At 30.1% G+C, this 17,251-nt stretch overlaps 2 protein-coding genes across 4 annotated transcripts; both read left to right on the plus strand.

Moving 5' to 3' along the window:
• Positions 1-1,132: 1,132 nt before the first annotated feature.
• LOC123202138 (60S ribosomal protein L18a-like) lies at positions 1,133-8,304 on the plus strand. Of its 3 annotated transcripts, XM_044617903.1 has the most exons (6): positions 1,156-1,458; positions 2,159-2,234; positions 2,614-2,728; positions 6,360-6,475; positions 6,933-6,996; positions 7,785-8,304. In XM_044617903.1, exons 1-6 carry the CDS (start codon positions 1,245-1,247, stop codon positions 8,124-8,126), a joined length of 927 nt encoding a protein of 308 aa, XP_044473838.1. In that variant the 5' UTR covers positions 1,156-1,244; the 3' UTR covers positions 8,127-8,304. The 3 variants fall into 3 exon arrangements, with proteins under 3 accessions (XP_044473837.1, XP_044473838.1, XP_044473836.1); XM_044617902.1 differs by lacking the exons at positions 6,360-6,475; positions 6,933-6,996; positions 7,785-8,304 and adding an exon at positions 4,028-4,349 and having other exon boundaries at positions 1,133-1,458; XM_044617901.1 differs by lacking the exons at positions 1,156-1,458; positions 2,159-2,234; positions 2,614-2,728 and adding an exon at positions 6,097-6,256.
• Positions 8,305-11,716: 3,412 nt separating this feature from the next.
• Positions 11,717-15,368, plus strand: LOC123202442 (cytochrome P450 CYP72A219-like). Its single transcript, XM_044618390.1, has 5 exons — positions 11,717-12,064; positions 13,267-13,484; positions 13,570-13,814; positions 14,032-14,419; positions 14,878-15,368. Exons 1-5 carry the CDS (start codon positions 11,791-11,793, stop codon positions 15,301-15,303), a joined length of 1,551 nt encoding a protein of 516 aa, XP_044474325.1. The 5' UTR covers positions 11,717-11,790; the 3' UTR covers positions 15,304-15,368.
• Positions 15,369-17,251: the final 1,883 nt, after the last annotated feature.

The raw sequence follows: 17,251 nt of genomic DNA on the forward strand, positions 1-17,251 counted from the left end.
ATTTTCAAGTATGTCTTTAATCCTTAAAACATAATTTAGTGAGTGTTCGAATTAGAAATTATCAAATTTTGTAAAAAAATTACGCGACTGAACGTGACGTAAATAACTGAGAGTAATGCCATTAGTCGAGAGAGTATTTTTGAAATTAACACTAAATTTGCTTATAAAGGTAAAACCATTACACGTTTGCCTAAAAAGGTTTAGACAAAAAAAGTTTTGCCAATTTTAATTAATATCCTATGAATTAATCCGATCGAATATTTTGACTTGTCCAAAGATTTGCATGGGAGATGAGATGAAAGATGAACTTATATATATTGTCCAAAAACTCTAATATATATACTAAAAATGTTGTTTCATTTATGAGTGAATTGCATTTTCCCTTCCAAGGTGTAAGTTTAAAATACTTTTCTAGCTTTAATAGACAGAATTAATATTTAATTACCTAAAAATCAAACATACATAGCGATTTTCAAACCAAAATTAAATTTTATTAATAAAAAAATAGTATTCAAAAACAAAATTATCATTTTATTTATACTATTTTATTTTTCAATATTATTAAATATCTAAATATCTAAATAAATTTAATTTAGATATAATCTTTTATATATTTAAATTAATAATAAGCCACTTATCTTTTTTTTTTTTAATTTTCACTCTCATCCATTTTTTTCTCTCTTATCATAGATAAAATGTTTTTATCGTATAATAATATATTAAGAGGTAAATATAATTTTTCAAAAGATTAGGAGTCTTTAAAAAGTTTTAGGGGTAATTGAAAATTTAAAATGCTTAGAGGTCTTTTAAAATTTTTTAAAATATTATTTGCTCTCAAATAGTATCAAAAAATGATAATTACATTATAACAAATTAAATAAAATTTAATAGTTTATTTTAAGAGTTAAATTATCATATGTAAAATAGAAAATTATTATTTTTTAATTTTAAAATAAGTATATTTTAATATTATTATTTTATTTTTACATAGTTTTTTAAATTGAGTTAAAAAATTATTAATGTAAACTTAGGGTGAAAAAGGGTTCTTATGTCAAATCTTGGGTGGGACATGCATTTGTTCGTCATTTTTCCGTTGGGTGAATGATATCAAGGCAAAGCCAGATTTCCACTTTACCAGCCCACCATTATTAATGAACGTACCTTGATTTCCAAAATACATTAATAATAAATTTAATTAAAAAAAAAATTCAAAGCTTGGAGACATCCCATCATCAACACAAAGCATGAGTGAAGAAGAGAAAAATAGAGCAGCTGTTGTTGATCATCATCACCAGGAGCAACCTCCTCCACTGCCACCACAATATGGTACGTTTCAAGGTGTAGCTAATTACCCGCCTCCTCGTCCGCCGGCAGTTGGCTTCCCTCAGCCCGTTCCTCCGCCGGGCGCCGCCGAGCCTTCTGCACCTTACTATCTTCAGGGCTACCCAACTGTTCAAGGTACATAATTCAATTCAATTTTAATCGATCTACTTGCTAATTTTTACTTTGCAACTTTAGATAACTTTAACTTGCATTGAGATAAAGTTTAAATTTTTATCTTGCTGTTTGTGAAGAGTATTAAAGTTAAGTAGGACAATAATTGTGTCTGTGAATCCATGTTCGTTTGTTGCCTCTGGATACTGCATTTAGGAAAAAAAGATAAATTTGACCATGCGTCTTTTGGGTTGTTTTCTGTTTGGGGTAAAGTGTTCACTTGATCCGGTTGTTCTTGAAGCTTAAAATTGGATCAGCTTTATCACCAACAGTTGAGAAGGCAGCTTAATTACAAAAAAAAGAAAAATTGTTGTGATGGGGCAGCTGTGTAGTTGCTGTGATGTTCAAGTCAAAAACTAGTCAGGGAAATGGGGAAAAAGTTGCTTAATGTTTTCTTAGTGTTAAGCTTGATTGGTAAATATTTGAATTTTTGTATTGTAATTGACTGAGTAATATTGCTACTCAGCCAGTTCCATATTCATCAAGATTGATGCCAAATTGAACTTTTAACAAGATTGTTACTGAAAATTTTACCTGTGTTTTTGATTTTTTCATCTTAATGAAGTATACGGTTGATCATTTAGACACTTCTTTTTGTTCTTCTAAAATTCAAGTGGGGAAGTTATTGTTAATATTAATGAATTATGCTATGATGTTGTTATAGGTTATGCTGTTGCTGAAGGAAGACCAGTGAGAGAACGTCGCCTTCCTTGCTGTGGTATTGGTGTTGGATGGTTCCTGTAAGTTACAACTGTTTTTCTTCCCTTTATTTTGGATTGTAATTTGGAGAGCTGAAAATTGAGTGGGTATAATATAAGCTTGCCGTAGGTTATCACTTCTATCTATACCCTTATAAAAGAATTGTATTTGACACCACAGTAAAAGAAATTGCATTTTCTTCGTAGACTATGCTTGCTTTTTTATTAACTAATCTGTAAAATGAGCTTAAACAGAACTAAGGGTTTTAACTTCCATATTTAATGATATGTAATTATTGTATTCTTCTTAGCCTAAGACCTTCAGTTATGATTTTAAACTTTTAATGATTGTTTTTTTTTCATTCATTGATGTGCATAATGAAAGAATTGCCTGCTCTTTTATTTGTTTATTTTTTTGAAGGTTTATTATTGGTTTCTTCCTTGCTGCCATCCCCTGGTATGTTGGGTTATTTGTTCTACTGTGCGCAAGAATAGATCCCCGAGAAAAACCTGGATATATTGGTTGTACCATTGCTGTGAGTAATCCTTTCCTGTAGTTTCATTTTGATTCCAAGGGTTATGTTGGGCTAAATGTTTCCTTTTAATTATTTGCTTTTGAAAATTTTGTTATGTTCCGGCTCATTGATTCTAATTTCTAGCATTGATCAATTCCTTCTTTGTGGAACCCAAATTGCAGGCTGTATTTCTTTTTCTTAAAGTGGAAAAAAATGATTTGAGAAGAAATGAAATATTATTTGAGACAACAATAAATTTCATATTGAGTTGTGGCTTGTTAACACCATTTTTAATCTTCAGTGAATCATTTTCTCACCAATTTAACTTACTCTAATGGAATGGCTAACCTCATATTTTACATTGGGCATGTGGAGATTTCATCATTATGCTGGCGAGCTCATTAATTGTGAGAAGAAATTGTGGAATTTATTTGGGTGGAAATTCCAGTGGGTGGCCCGAGGTGGTCTTGAGTTTGCTATTTGCTAAATGCTTGATCATATACTTACGAGAAGTGATTGTCAGAATACTGAACTGCTAGAGTTTTGTTTCCATTATATGTAGGTTTCTCCTACATTTACATTTTGTTGACCATAATTTCTTCTTCCTGTGTAATTTTAATTGTTTTATACAATTGGAGATTGGGGAGGGAGGCTGGAGGCAGATAACGGAGAGATAAAACATGGGGTGGAGGAGAGGGGGTGAGTGAAGCATATTGTTCACTACCAAGTTTGCTTTCATTTTATTAATCTATTCATATCAAACTAGTTATACTATGGTTACCAAGACTTTCATGATAGATTTATTAGCTGCTTTTTTCATCATTTTCTACTAGTCTGGTGGAGGAGTATGCTACCCAAATTCTTACCAAGTTCCTCAGTTATGCCAGCTTTTTGTTTGGTGATGTTTGTGATGCGCACTGCTTAGATTAAAAATTTCTGTTCATAAATTGCTGCAAGCATGTTAATGATATATTTGAAGGACGGTTCATCACCAGCTTTTTATCTTTATCATTTTTCTTTGCAATATGCCAATGTCATGTGATCAAATATTTTTTATGTCGTTTCAATTGGTCTTAGCCCTACCGTGAGTGTTAACAATAGATTCTGATTATAAGGCTTTTTTTAATGCTCTTTCAATATTTTCTTGTATTGTAACGACAAATGTTGATGTTTGGCTTAGTTCACAATTTAACCTATCATTTGTATTCTATCAATCAAATTGTCTTGCCCATACTGGAAATGTAAACATGATGTTTTGTTTAACTTTCATTTGTGAGATTCTCATTTTTTTCTTTGATCTGGTGATGGTTGTATGAGCAGGCTGTTCTTGCCACCATTGCAATTATTCTTGGTGTATCAAAGGGAGCTTGTGCCTGGTAGTTGTATAGGTTGCATACTGATATATAGCGGCGAGTGAACTTCTGAATTTGATCGATCTGGGTTTCGAACATGGTGTGAATTTGTGAGTTAATGGTAATGCCTTGTGCGATGCAATTTGTTAGTAATGATCTTATTTATTTATGAGAAGAAAGCGGTTTTAATATCTTGTTTATTAATAAAGTTATTGTTAGTGTCAAAGAACAGGTTGTGAAACTGGAAGACTATTATTATATATATAATGTTATGCAGATTATGGGAAAAATGATTAATCAGTTGCATAGAGATTTGTTATGTTGAAGCACAAATTAATTACAATTTTTATTTTTAGATGATGTTAATATTTATAATTTTAAGGGTTTATCGAAATCTCAACCTTGCTAAGATAGGAATAGCATAAAAGAATAATATCATCATTATTTTGGATAAATGACTTCACTTCTCCTTGTCGTCGTAAAAATGAATTTCCAAAAATAAAGTCAAGTTCTAAGAAATCTAATAGTAAGATTTCACTTGGAACAAACTTTACTTATTTAAGAGTATGGGTATGTTTTGGACATATTCTTTAATCACATTCTGTACTCCACCTGTGACTATATTCATGATATATTGATCAAGTTGTTTCCACAATTCTTGTGAAAAAAATTATTTTTATGCTATACATTTTGTCACTCTTATATCGACTAGAATATCTAAAGAGTATGGTTTATATTCTGGGGATTCCAATTCCGTCAAATGACTAATTCTTGATTAATGACACATTTCCTCCGGTTAACTTTAAATAAATTAATTTTTCATTCATCTCTTAAAATTTTTAATAAATTTTGTTAATTTTTTTAATAAAATTACTGGAAAAAAAAATTTTAAGTTAAATAATATTGTATTTCCAAAAGTTTTTTTAAATAATTTTATACCATAATTTATATTAATTTTAATTAAAAATAATAAGAAATTTTTGATGTAAACATAGATAAAAAATTATTTGAGGATACATTAAAATTTTTAAAATTATTAGGAGTGTTTTTAAATTTTCAATGTGCCCCTCAATAGTTTCAAATTTGATGATTACGCCCTCAAAATAAACAATAAATAAGGGACTTTGATATCATATAATATTACAAACTATAGTGATAATATTATATTTTTAATTATATAGTATGATAATTTCCTAAATAAGGTAGAATTTTTTTCTAATCATTTACCTTTAGATAGTTTTTAAAAAATAACATTAATATCTCATATTATTCATCTATTATAATATTTGAAATGGAAAGACATAAATAACCCTTGACTGTGAAAATTAACAATTGACTTTGATAAATACTAGGAAAATTAGGTTTTTTAAGCTTAATGAGTGTGAATTTGTCACTTCATCAAACATTGGGTGGAACATAGTCATTTGGCTAATTATATTTATTTATTTTATTATGATTTTGTCCTTATATCAAGATTTATTTATTTTTTTAATATTATCTTTAACTTAAAATTAATTAATTATATAATGACATATTATCATCTGTATTTAAATTTTAATAATTGATATTATAATTATAATAAGTACTAATTTAAGTATTAATAATGATATATTATAATATAATTAATAAGTACTAATTTAAGTATTAATAATGATATATTATAATATAATTAAATCTTATTTTAATTCTTTTTTCAAATTACCCTATCACAAAACCAAAATTAATACTTGTTATAACTTTATACAATTTTAATAAGGCCAAAAGCATATTCCCACCAAGCTTTATTGCAAATCCAATTGGTACCTACTAAATATTAAAAATCTAAATTTCACCCATAAAATATTAAAAGTTTTTGTTAATTTTAACACCCTACAAGTAAAAATAAATTTTTAATATTTAACGGTACTAGATTGGGTTTGCAATAAATCTTGGGTGAGGATTTGTCCTTTGGCATTTTAATAAATATGGTTATTGATTCAATTTTCATTTCTCTAGGTTTAAATTGGACCAATATATTACCAGGCTAAAGGCCGAAGAAACACAGCCCAAATTTTACAACAAATCAAACATGGCCTAGGGTTTTGTCACCACTCGGTCACACAAAACGCCGCATATAAGCACCCTCTTCTGCCTTTTCCTGTAGTGAGCCAGATACCTTTCTCATTTCATCTGTAGAATCAAAATGGTTGCTTTCAGGGTGTGTATATATATATATTTTTTCTATATGTTCCTTGTATGGATTGTTGAAGATTCGATGTTCTCATGTGGGTTTTCTTTTTTTTTTTTTTTTGGAATTGAAGTTTCATCAGTACCAGGTGGTGGGACGAGCTTTACCCACCGAAAGTGATGAACATCCCAAGATCTACAGAATGAAGCTCTGGGCCACCAATGAAGTTCGTGCCAAATCTAAGTTTTGGTCTGTGATATAAAGTTTCTTCCTTTCCTTTATTTTTTATACTTCAATTTACAAATTATCTATCATTTGTATTATGAATCTGTATGTGCCGTGTTTGTTTGCCACACATGTACATAATATGTAGAATGCTGTGTTGGGTTATCTTGTTAATCTTATGATAGATAATTGTGCTGTTAATTGTCGTGTGATTGAGTTTTAGAATCGGTTATAATGATTGACCTCGTCTCTACATATTTTAATTTTGTTGTTGTGATGCCTAAAGTTATGTCTTTCGTTTACAGTTATGCATCATGAGGTGGACAATGGTGTCCGTCCTAGCAGTCTAATAGGATATTAGTTTTTGTGAAAATCAGATACATGATTATCAAATATTCGGCTGTTATTTTACAAGAAATTGTGTAGCTGATTGAATGTTTTCTGATAATGAAATATGGCTTTTTTTTGTTGTTTTGGCTAGGTATTTCTTGAGGAAGCTGAAGAAAGTTAAGAAGAGCAACGGGCAGATGTTAGCAATCAACGAGGTATCTGTAAATAAATATTGTAATTAAATCTTTTTGTTATTCTTTGATAGTGTGTAGTGTACATGGCTCACAATTAGCAAACATGTGATTGTTACAATTGTTACTTTATGATTTTTGGAAGACCTATATATATGTGTGTGTGTGTGTGTGGAAACATGTCGTATATGCTGTTAGAGAATTGTAGTATCCGAAAGACTTGAAATCTTCTTTGTAACAAATTTGTTCTGTTGTTTTTATGCACATAAAGACTTGAGTGTATCTTTCTGCCATCCAAAGAAAGAGTAATACTATATGTATACTTTAGAAATGATTAAGATATCATGTGTTTGGAAGAAGTTCAGGAAGGAAAACTAACATCCATGGGCAGCATTGTCATATTATTTGAAATCATTGGTGGTAAATATTTTATATTCTAAAATGGTAATTGTTGGAAACATTTTCTTCTCCTTTATATTTAGCAACTGGAGATCAATGCCCATTCTGTTCTGTACAATTCTAGAATTTCTAATGGCTTTTTTCGTGGCCATTGTTTATTGGAATTGAATAACCTCTGTATCCGTATATATGTTTGTTTGGTCTTCAAGTCGTGTTGTGATTTATGTATACTATGTCAGCTTCCCAAAATTATATGAATGACAGTAATTGATACTATGTTAATTGGAAGTCAATAATAGAATTAAGCTGTGGAACTATGTGTAGTAGTAAATGTGAATGTCACGAATTTGTTTGTTGAATGTGAAATGTTGTGAAAATATTGTATCTATAAATTTCTTTTACTTAAACTGCAGATCTTTGAGAAGAATCCTACCAAAGTTAAGAACTACGGTATTTGGTTGCGATATCAAAGCAGAACTGGGTATCACAATATGTACAAGGAATATCGAGACACAACCCTTAATGGTGCTGTAGAACAAATGTACACCGAGATGGCGTCTCGTCACCGAGTGAGGCATCCCTGCATTCAGATCATCAAGACAGCCACCATACCTGCCAAGCTTTGCAAGAGGGAGAGCACAAAGCAGTTCCACAACTCCAAAATCAAGTTCCCTCTGGTTTTCAAGAAAGTTAGGCCACCAACAAGGAAGCTCAAGACTACATACAAGGCAACAAGGCCCAACTTATTTATGTAACTCCCCTATGTTTCTCACTTCCTTCTATTTTGCTTTTTGGGCCTATATGTTGTGGGATTATTGCTTGTCTTTCCATTTTTGTAGTGCTTACATTGGAACTATTAGATGTGACGTGAGAAGATCATTATAACGTTCTTTGGCAAAAAAAAAAAGTTTTTAAGGAGATATTTGGCATGGATACGAATGTGTGCATCTTGGAAGTCGAATTGTGTATCGAAAATTTAATTTTTTTTATAATGTCTTTTATCGTAAAATATCTCTTTTAAAAAATAAATTAATAAAAAAATTTAATTAACGTGTCATTTTAAAGAGAATTATAAATATTTTTAAAAATTTAAATTTTTTTATATATATCTTTATTTTTTTTAAAATATATATTAATTTGTATCTATAATATGTATTATATTATAAAATATATATTATAGGATATGTATATTATATTATGTTAATTTAATATATTTTAAAATATGAATTATTTTTTGTTTATATAAAAAAAAGGGAAATTATAAAAAATGGCCAAAATACCCTCCCACTAAGCAAAAATGCCTAAAGCCATTATTTTCAAGCAAAAATGTTCAAATTCACTATTCTTAAGTAAAAATGCCCATGACTTTTTCTAAAATGTCAAAATTACCCTTCTTCTCATTTATATAAACCCTTCTCACTCATTATGAGGGGTTAAATGAAATTTTATTAAAATTAGAGGGGCATTTTGATAGTAATTAGAGGGGTTAAATCGTTTTATGATATATCGATTCGTATTTTCTAAATTTCTGAACAATTTTTTGATTGTTGCCATTCTAGGGTATTTCAACTTTTAGAATTCGAATTTTAGTTCCGTTTTTTTGAATTTCACTGTTTTAGGATATATCGACTCGTATTTTCTAGATTTCTGAAGAATTTTTCGATTGTTGTTATTCTAGGTTATTTCAACTTTTAGAATTGGAATTTTAGTTCCGTTTTTGCTAATTTCACCATTTTGTAATTATATCGTAAAACGTGTCTTAAAAAACATGTCATAATTACAAATATCAAATTTAAAAATTACATATGAAAAAAGTCTAGTCCGGTCACAAACAAACTCAAAATCATAAAAACCGAAAATCCTAAATTTGATAAAATAATAAAACTGCATAATACACATTGAAACAGTTTTATTTTGGCCTCCAAATTCAGTGCAACCGGCAAAGCAGTTTGTTATAGAGCTCGAAACGAGCTTCGCGTTGATATATTATAAGCCCCGTAACTCCTTCTAGATCAAAAGTTATGGGTGTTCAAAGTCTGTCTCATATAAACCCTATAGTTTTAAAAAAGTTAATTTCCACCCAATAGCCCACTGTCACGTGGCAAATTTCAAAAAAGTCTATAGTGGAATGAGGACTGTCACACAACTCCTCGATTTTTTGAAAAAGGCTAATTAACCCCCTAACCCACTGTCGACAGTGGGAGAAATCGTTCCACAGTGGGAAACACTGTTCCCACTGTCAACTGCCAATAGCTTTAGAACAAATTTTCGACTAAAAATTCGTGGTTTCGGCCTCCAATTTCAACACAAATCAAATCTACGTAGGCTATAACACAAAACCCCTCAACCAATTCAACGAAAACGACCAAGAATCAAAACATTTCAAGCATTGTTCAAAATCGAAACCCTAAACCCTAAACAGCAAAATCTCACTCAAATCTCAATAATATGAATAATAAATTGATTCAAACAAGATGACGATAGATATTCTAATGTGGTGTGCCATTTTTGGTTGTCGGAAACCACGAAAATTGCCAGAAATCTGGCCAAGAGTGCGATGACAGTGGGACAGGGGAAAATTTCGAATTTTCCCCCGTTTTGAACAGTGATTTTGCAGTGAGGACAGTGGAAATTTGCTAGGTTTATATATGGGCAGTTTCGATATTTCACAAAAGTTGGGTATTTTTGCTTTAATCTGAATTTTTTGGGCAATTTCACTTAAACCCCCTTACTTTTGCCTATTTTTAATAATTTCCCTAAAAAAAATCTGTGTTAGAGATAGCAGGATTCCAATATCGAAATGCAAAATTTTTACCATTATTGTGAATCTCTATTTTTTTTTTCCTTTTTCTGGATTGAAATGACATTTTGGCATTATCATCTTGTTTCCTACCTATAAAGGAGTGAAGAGATACGGTGGGCAACCATGCTTCAGATTTGATAAGCAGAGCTGAGTTGTATGCCAATGAAGAATTGGCATTTCAGAAACTCACCAAGACATCACACATGATCTTCATTTCTCAAATCTGAATCACTTTTTAAAAGATATTCAAAGACACATTTTTTTCCAAGTGAATATAATTTCTTGTTTATCACAAATATTTGTCACAGAAATGCTCTATAATTCAAGCAAAAAGTCCTTGCAATTTTTCTTTTCTGAAAATCACAAATACCCTTTATCCTAATAAGGTAATCTTCAAAAATAAACTATTCAGGTGATCCTCCAATACATTTTTCTTAAAAATCTTTCCATTTTCAAACGTTGTGAATCAATTTCTTTTTGTAAAAGTCTTGCAAAGCAAAACTCAACAATTTCATGTTTTTAGATGGTCAATGTTATCTTTAATATATAATTTATACTTAGAAAATATTAGGGCTGTGTCTACTAATTTCATTGATTTTTGCACGACCTCACCTAAAAATATAAGAATAAAATTATGTGTATAAATAAATTATATTAATTTAGTTATACAAATTAAAATGATAATTTTTTATTGAATGATATAATTATTTATTTATTTATTTATTTCAAAATTATTAAGTCAAACACTATTATTTTAATTTATATAAATAAATTTATTTATACGTAAGATATTATTGTAAAATTATATCTCTTAATATAGTGTTGTTGACTTTATTGACTTGTATGGAGCCAAGACTCCCTAATCATTATAAAACTTCAAATAATTTAATAACCCCAATCATACTTACAAATATGATTATTGATAAAACTATATATATATATATATATATATATATATATATATATATATATATATATATATATATATATAAAATTTTATAACTATGCCATTTTGAATCAATAATTAATTTATATTTAAATATATAATTATATATTTTTGTGTGTACACATTTATCTACAAACAAATGTATGTATGACACTGCTATATAATTATATTATAATTGAAAGTACTGGATTTATAACTCGATTAATTTATGTAAAATATTAAAAATAAAATTATGTGTATAAATAATATGTATAATTTTATACATAAATAATAATATCTTATTACATAATTAAGTGTTGTTTTATCTTTAATTTAAAACTACCAAATTACACAATGATACGTTATTATTTGTATATAAAATTATGCATATTATTTATACACATAACATTATTTAAATATTAAATATCCCAACTAATAGAGAATTTAACTAAAACCATACACACATCTGGCATCTTTCGGTCACCATCAGTATTGAGAGACCACAGACGTCTCTATCTTTTCCTCCTTCACATCTACCTTGCTTTCACTTCCAAAAATGATTTTCTTCCTTGATCCTAATAAACACGTAGACCAGCTTCTCTTCACTCGTTTTCTGCTATAAATTAACATGGCTTTGTTTCACTACTCTTCATAAACACATTGAGCTTCAAGGAGTCTCTTTCTTTGAGAAATGGAATATTTGTTATCCATTGCAGTCTCCATTGTTTTGGTTACAGTCGTAACTTTGGCATGGAGAGTTTTAAACTGGGTTTGGTTGAGGCCAAAGAGGCTGGAGAGATGCCTGAGACAGCAAGGTTTCACTGGCAGACCTTACAGGCTTCTGTATGGAGACTTGAAAGAGAACTCAGTGATGATAAAAGAAGCAAAATCCAGACCCATGAGTCTCTCTGATGACTTTACACCACGCCTTATTCCCTTCCTCCATAAAGTGGTAAAAGATTATGGTATGCCCATCTCCGTATTCTCTTTTCTGATTTTATTTATATGTTATTTATCCCATTTATTATTATTATTTTTTTGTATTTCCTTCTTTAGCGGAATACCAATTACTTGCCCTTAAGGGTTAACAAAAGTGGTAAAGTTGCATATAGGGGTATGTACAGTCCGGTTTGATGTAATTTAAGATTTTTTCAAACTAAACCAAACAAAATTGAAAATATATGGTTTCCAGTTTAGATTATGGTTTAAACCATAGTTACCAGTATCCTATGATATGATATGAATAGGTGAAAAATAATACATATAATAAGATATATCAAATTAATGTGATATAATAAATATATTATATGATATAATACGTATTCTACGATACGATATATATTACCAATACGGATTGATACACTTTTTTAGAGAAAATGATAATGCAGTATAAGTTTATATGAAAAATTTTTAAATGTTAAGAGTGTGCGATATTTTCCAAAATAATGATATGTTAATTATAATATTTTATTAGTGTTTTATTATTTTAATTTTTAGAAGACGTATTATATGATATAATACACTATATAAAAAATTAAGTTTTTGATGCATGATACGATACACGATTTGACTATTGTGATTTAACCTTTTAAAATCATTCATTCACTTATTTATAAATAAATGTATATATATTATTTAATAAAATTAACTGAATTATAGTTTTCTAAAATATAATATACACATATAAAATAAATATGAAATATAAACAATATACATTTAAAGAAAATAATAAAATAAACATGAAAAAAGTTGGTTGTATATTTAATTGCTTATTAGAAAATTTTGTCAAACATAGTTATATATTACAAATTGGTTTGGTTTGCAAACCGCTCAAACTGCAATCCAAACTGAATAAATCAAACCATTTTACAAATCAAACCAAATCTTAAATTTTAAGCAGTATGATTTTGTTTTATGGTTTAAATCAAATTATGCATATTTTTAATTGCAAAATTCTCTATGCAGAGGCCTGTGTTCGAATTGCATTGACACCAGCTTGGTCTAAAACTTATAATTACCTAGTATACTAATTGTGAGTTCAATTACTATACTCTTAGAGCCGGGTAGTGTTCTTGAGTCATTAAAAAAAAACCAAATACCCATTACATACAAAATCTTTTTTGAACAATGAAGATGATCTATGTATCTTGTGCCAAAAAAAATGCAGGTAAGAATTCTTTTGTGTGGATAGGGCCAACACCCAGGGTGAACATCATGAATCCTGATCAAATTAAAGAGATATTTACAAGGATAAGTGATTTCCAGAAAGCCCGGTCAAATCCTCTTGTTCGGTTGTTGGCAGGTGGACTTGCAAACTATGAGGGTGAGAAATGGGCTAAACATAGAAGGATTATCAATCCAGCATTCCATCAAGAGAAGCTGAAGGTCGATTACTTGACAGGAAAAAGGAAAATTTATATATATTTTCCAAATGATGCTTATAATTTTGTTGTTTGTGTATGTGTTACAGCTTATGTTACCTGCATTTTATGAAAGTTGTAATGAGATGATTAACATTTGGAAGAATTTGGTGTCTGTGGAGGGCTTCTGTGAAGTGGATGTGTGGCCGTATCTGGTAAATTTGACAGGCGATGTGATTTCAAGAACTGCTTTTGGAAGCAATTATGAACAAGGTAAAAAAATATTTCAACTCCAGACAGAACTTGCGGATCTCATAATACAAGTTGCGCGCTCCGTTTACATTCCAGGATGGAGGTAGTTATATACTATGATGTGATTATTTATATTTTCTCTTATTTTAAAATTATCTAATAAAATGTTACTATAACAAATTGTATGAATAAGTTTGTACAATTTGTTTATACATGTAGTATTACTCTAATTTCTTTCTCAAAAAGTGATAACCATGATTTATAGATTTTTCATTGGAATCTAGTTTTTCACTTGATCGGTGGTGCTTATGTATTTGTAGATTTTTGCCTACTAAGAGGAACAGAAGAATGAAGGAAATTGACATGGAAATTCGAGCTTCACTCCTTGGTATCATAGAGAAGAGAGACAAGGCAATGAAAGCAGGTGAAGCTGCAAAAGATGATTTATTAGGCATACTTATGGAATCCAATTTCAGAGAGATTGAAGAGCATGGACACAACAAAACTACTGGAATCTCCATCAATGATGTGATTGAAGAGTGCAAGCTATTTTACTTTGCCGGGCAAGAGACCACCTCAGTCTTGCTAGTTTGGACTCTGGTTTTATTGAGTATTCATCAAGACTGGCAAGCTCGAGCAAGACAAGAGGTCTTCCAAGTGTTTGGAGATGACAGGCCTAACAATGATGGCTTGAATCACCTAAAAATTGTACGTATCACAAAAGAGCATTTTTTTTTGGTTTTTAAGTATGCATTAACAGAAAAACAATGCTGGAGTCTTTAAACTAGAGATATCGGAGAACAACCTATGCTCATCTCTACCTAAATGGCAAATATAGCAAAACGCTATACAAAAAGGAAGCCCAAAGACCAAAAAGGAAAATACACTCCGATTGTACCTTGGGATATGCCTCTAGTTTACAATCAAATCATAGCAACAAAAGAAAACAATAACCCTCTCTTGAAGGCCTATCAAAGTTTTATAATGATAAAAATCAAGAAAGGGTATCGACCTATGCTTTCTATACAACAGTAAGTGAAAAACAGGGCCCAAAATATACCACCAAAGATACCTCAAAAGATTCTACAAAAGTTATTTCAATATTTTGTTTTATATATAATACATTGGACTTTACTATATTGTTTTTTTTTTTCAATATTGCTCAGGTTTCAATGATATTTTATGAGGTTCTTAGGCTATATCCACCAGTAGTTGTTCTTGCTCGAGGTGTTTACAAAGAAACCAAACTGGGCAACCTGTGGCTGCCTGCTGGATTGGAGATGTCGTTGCCGATTATCCTGGTTCATCAGGATAAGGAATTTTGGGGTGACGATGCAATGGAGTTCAAACCAGAGAGGTTTTCCGAAGGAATTTCAAAGGCGATGAAGCATCAAGTTTCATTTATTCCATTTGCATGGGGTCCTAGAATATGCATTGGACAGAACTTTGCTTTAATGGAGGCAAAAATGGCTTTAGCATTACTTCTACAGAACTTCTCATTCGAGTTATCTCCGTCCTATGTTCATGCTCCTGTTGAAATTATCACTGTTAAACCTGAATACGGTGCTCCCTTGATTTTGAAGAAACTTTAGTATGAAAATGATCAATTGTAACAAGTAATAGTTAGTTGGTATAAATAAAGTTGTTCTTGTGCAGATATTTGGCTTTGATATATTATAAAAGAGTAGTATCACGTATACAAATAATTAGTATAAACTTTTGCATAAAGTTTTATTGATATCATCTAATTATATAATGACATGTTATCGTTTCTGCACAAGTTTATGTTATTTATGTATGCATATAGTTTTATTGAATATAACAATGCAAAATCACAAACAACAATAGTATTCTTTTATTTGTTTTTTGGGGGAAAATAATGGCATCAATGCCAATAAATGGAAAAAATTGGCATTTTTTGTAGAATAATAATATTTTGTAATAATTATATAAAAAGCTATAGGTCATTAATTAAAATAACCATATTTTAAGGGTTATACAAAATTAGTTAATTAAGAGGTGAAGGACTATAGCAGACTAGCAGTTAGTCAAACAGCTAATTTAAATAACAATGTTGCCCTAATTCAGAACCTTGTAACAAAACTTTAACATCCAGGGACCCTAACTGCTATTTTTTCTAATCTCACAATCTCGTATTTAAAAAATCTCATACAAAAAATACGAATTCAAACAACAAAGGTAGTTAAATTCAGATATTAAGATCAATATGTAGTTTTTTGTTTTTAAGTTGATGGGTTGTTTTATCTTACAAGAAAGAGCGATATCAACAAATTTTTATGACTTAGATAAAATTTTAGGCTCTTCCAAAAATTCAATACATAAACTTTTATACTGATAGACTTAACTTTGAATGAGTTGGTTTAATATTTTAAAATATGATAAAATTTTCACTAGTCTATTGAAGGGTGTACCTACAAAATCTAAAAGCCAAGGGAGCTAAATGAAAAAATTTGAGTATAAGGAATACAATATTAGAGTGAAATCTTATGAATTTTATTAGTTTAGTGTATCCAAAGGGCAATTGTAAGATTTTAATGCTAAATGGAGTTTACATTTCCCTAGCATATTTAAGTGGGTACATGTAGATTGCGATACACGGTCATATAAGGTAACCCTCATGCTCGTGTATCCCTTTTATTAGATAGGAAATTCTAAGGAAAGACATACATAACTGTGTAGTCTAGGACATACGTCAGTGTATGACTTTTCAAAAGTGGATGTCGTGCTTAAAAAGAGATAGATGAGGGTGCACCTTAGGTACACACCTGTGTAATCAGTTAAAAAGACTATTTTACCCCTAGTTCAAGCACAAGGAAGGGAAAAAAGAAGAATTAGGAAAGAATAAAAGACTTTAGTAAGAAAGACATACAATATGGAATTAGAAAGAGTGTTGGACCATATGAAAAACAACACATGACCCCAATCAAGTCAGATTTAGGTAAAAATCAGAAAACTTAAAGAAAATGGTTTATATCTAGTTCACCACTAGCTATATCCATAAGAGGCAAGATACATGAAAGTAATAGGACTGGATACCCATGAGATGCATCATTCATTTGGCGTCAGGGCATATAGCCACTCAATTTAGTTTAGGTGTGCATGGTAAGGGATTATGGCTTTTTTAGATATTTTCTCATGTGGTCAGCAGGATGCATCATATATGTGCTTATGGTAGGGCCATGCTAAGATGGTTTTGACAACAATTTTGATTAGTTTATATAATAAGCGAATGGACTGTTACCAGATTTCTTTCTCTTATGTGACTGGGGTGTCCTAGTTAGTTAGCCTAATAAGCCGTATGACATGTGTGTAAGAAACAACAAATAGTGACACACAATGTGTCATATGCTTTCACTAGGGCTTCAGACATGTTGATTTCAGCTTAGACTTTAATAATCTATATGAACAACTTATGTTAGGGTATGAGAGTGTCGAGTTATGACCACATCAAAATTCACAAATAGAACACCAACTTTATTAGCTTTTTGTGTTATTGAAGGTATTATAGTTAGTTAGCCC

Source organism: Mangifera indica, chromosome 18 (genome assembly GCF_011075055.1).
Source record: "Mangifera indica cultivar Alphonso chromosome 18, CATAS_Mindica_2.1, whole genome shotgun sequence".
Classification (NCBI taxonomy): domain Eukaryota; kingdom Viridiplantae; phylum Streptophyta; class Magnoliopsida; order Sapindales; family Anacardiaceae; genus Mangifera; species Mangifera indica.

Excerpts from the sequence above, each read along its gene's own strand:
- LOC123202138 (XM_044617903.1), top strand. The coding sequence starts at position 1,245 with ATGAGTGAAGAAGAGAAAAATAGAGCAGCTGTTGTTGATCATCATCAC. Across the intron at positions 2,235-2,613 it reads ATTGGTGTTGGATGGTTCCT|GTTTATTATTGGTTTCTTCC; the intron begins GTAAGTTACAAC and ends ATTTTTTTGAAG. Across the intron at positions 2,729-6,359 it reads ATATTGGTTGTACCATTGCT|TTTCATCAGTACCAGGTGGT; the intron begins GTGAGTAATCCT and ends TTGGAATTGAAG.
- LOC123202442 (XM_044618390.1), top strand. The coding sequence starts at position 11,791 with ATGGAATATTTGTTATCCATTGCAGTCTCCATTGTTTTGGTTACAGTC. Across the intron at positions 13,815-14,031 it reads GTTTACATTCCAGGATGGAG|ATTTTTGCCTACTAAGAGGA; the intron begins GTAGTTATATAC and ends ATGTATTTGTAG. Across the intron at positions 14,420-14,877 it reads GCTTGAATCACCTAAAAATT|GTTTCAATGATATTTTATGA; the intron begins GTACGTATCACA and ends AATATTGCTCAG.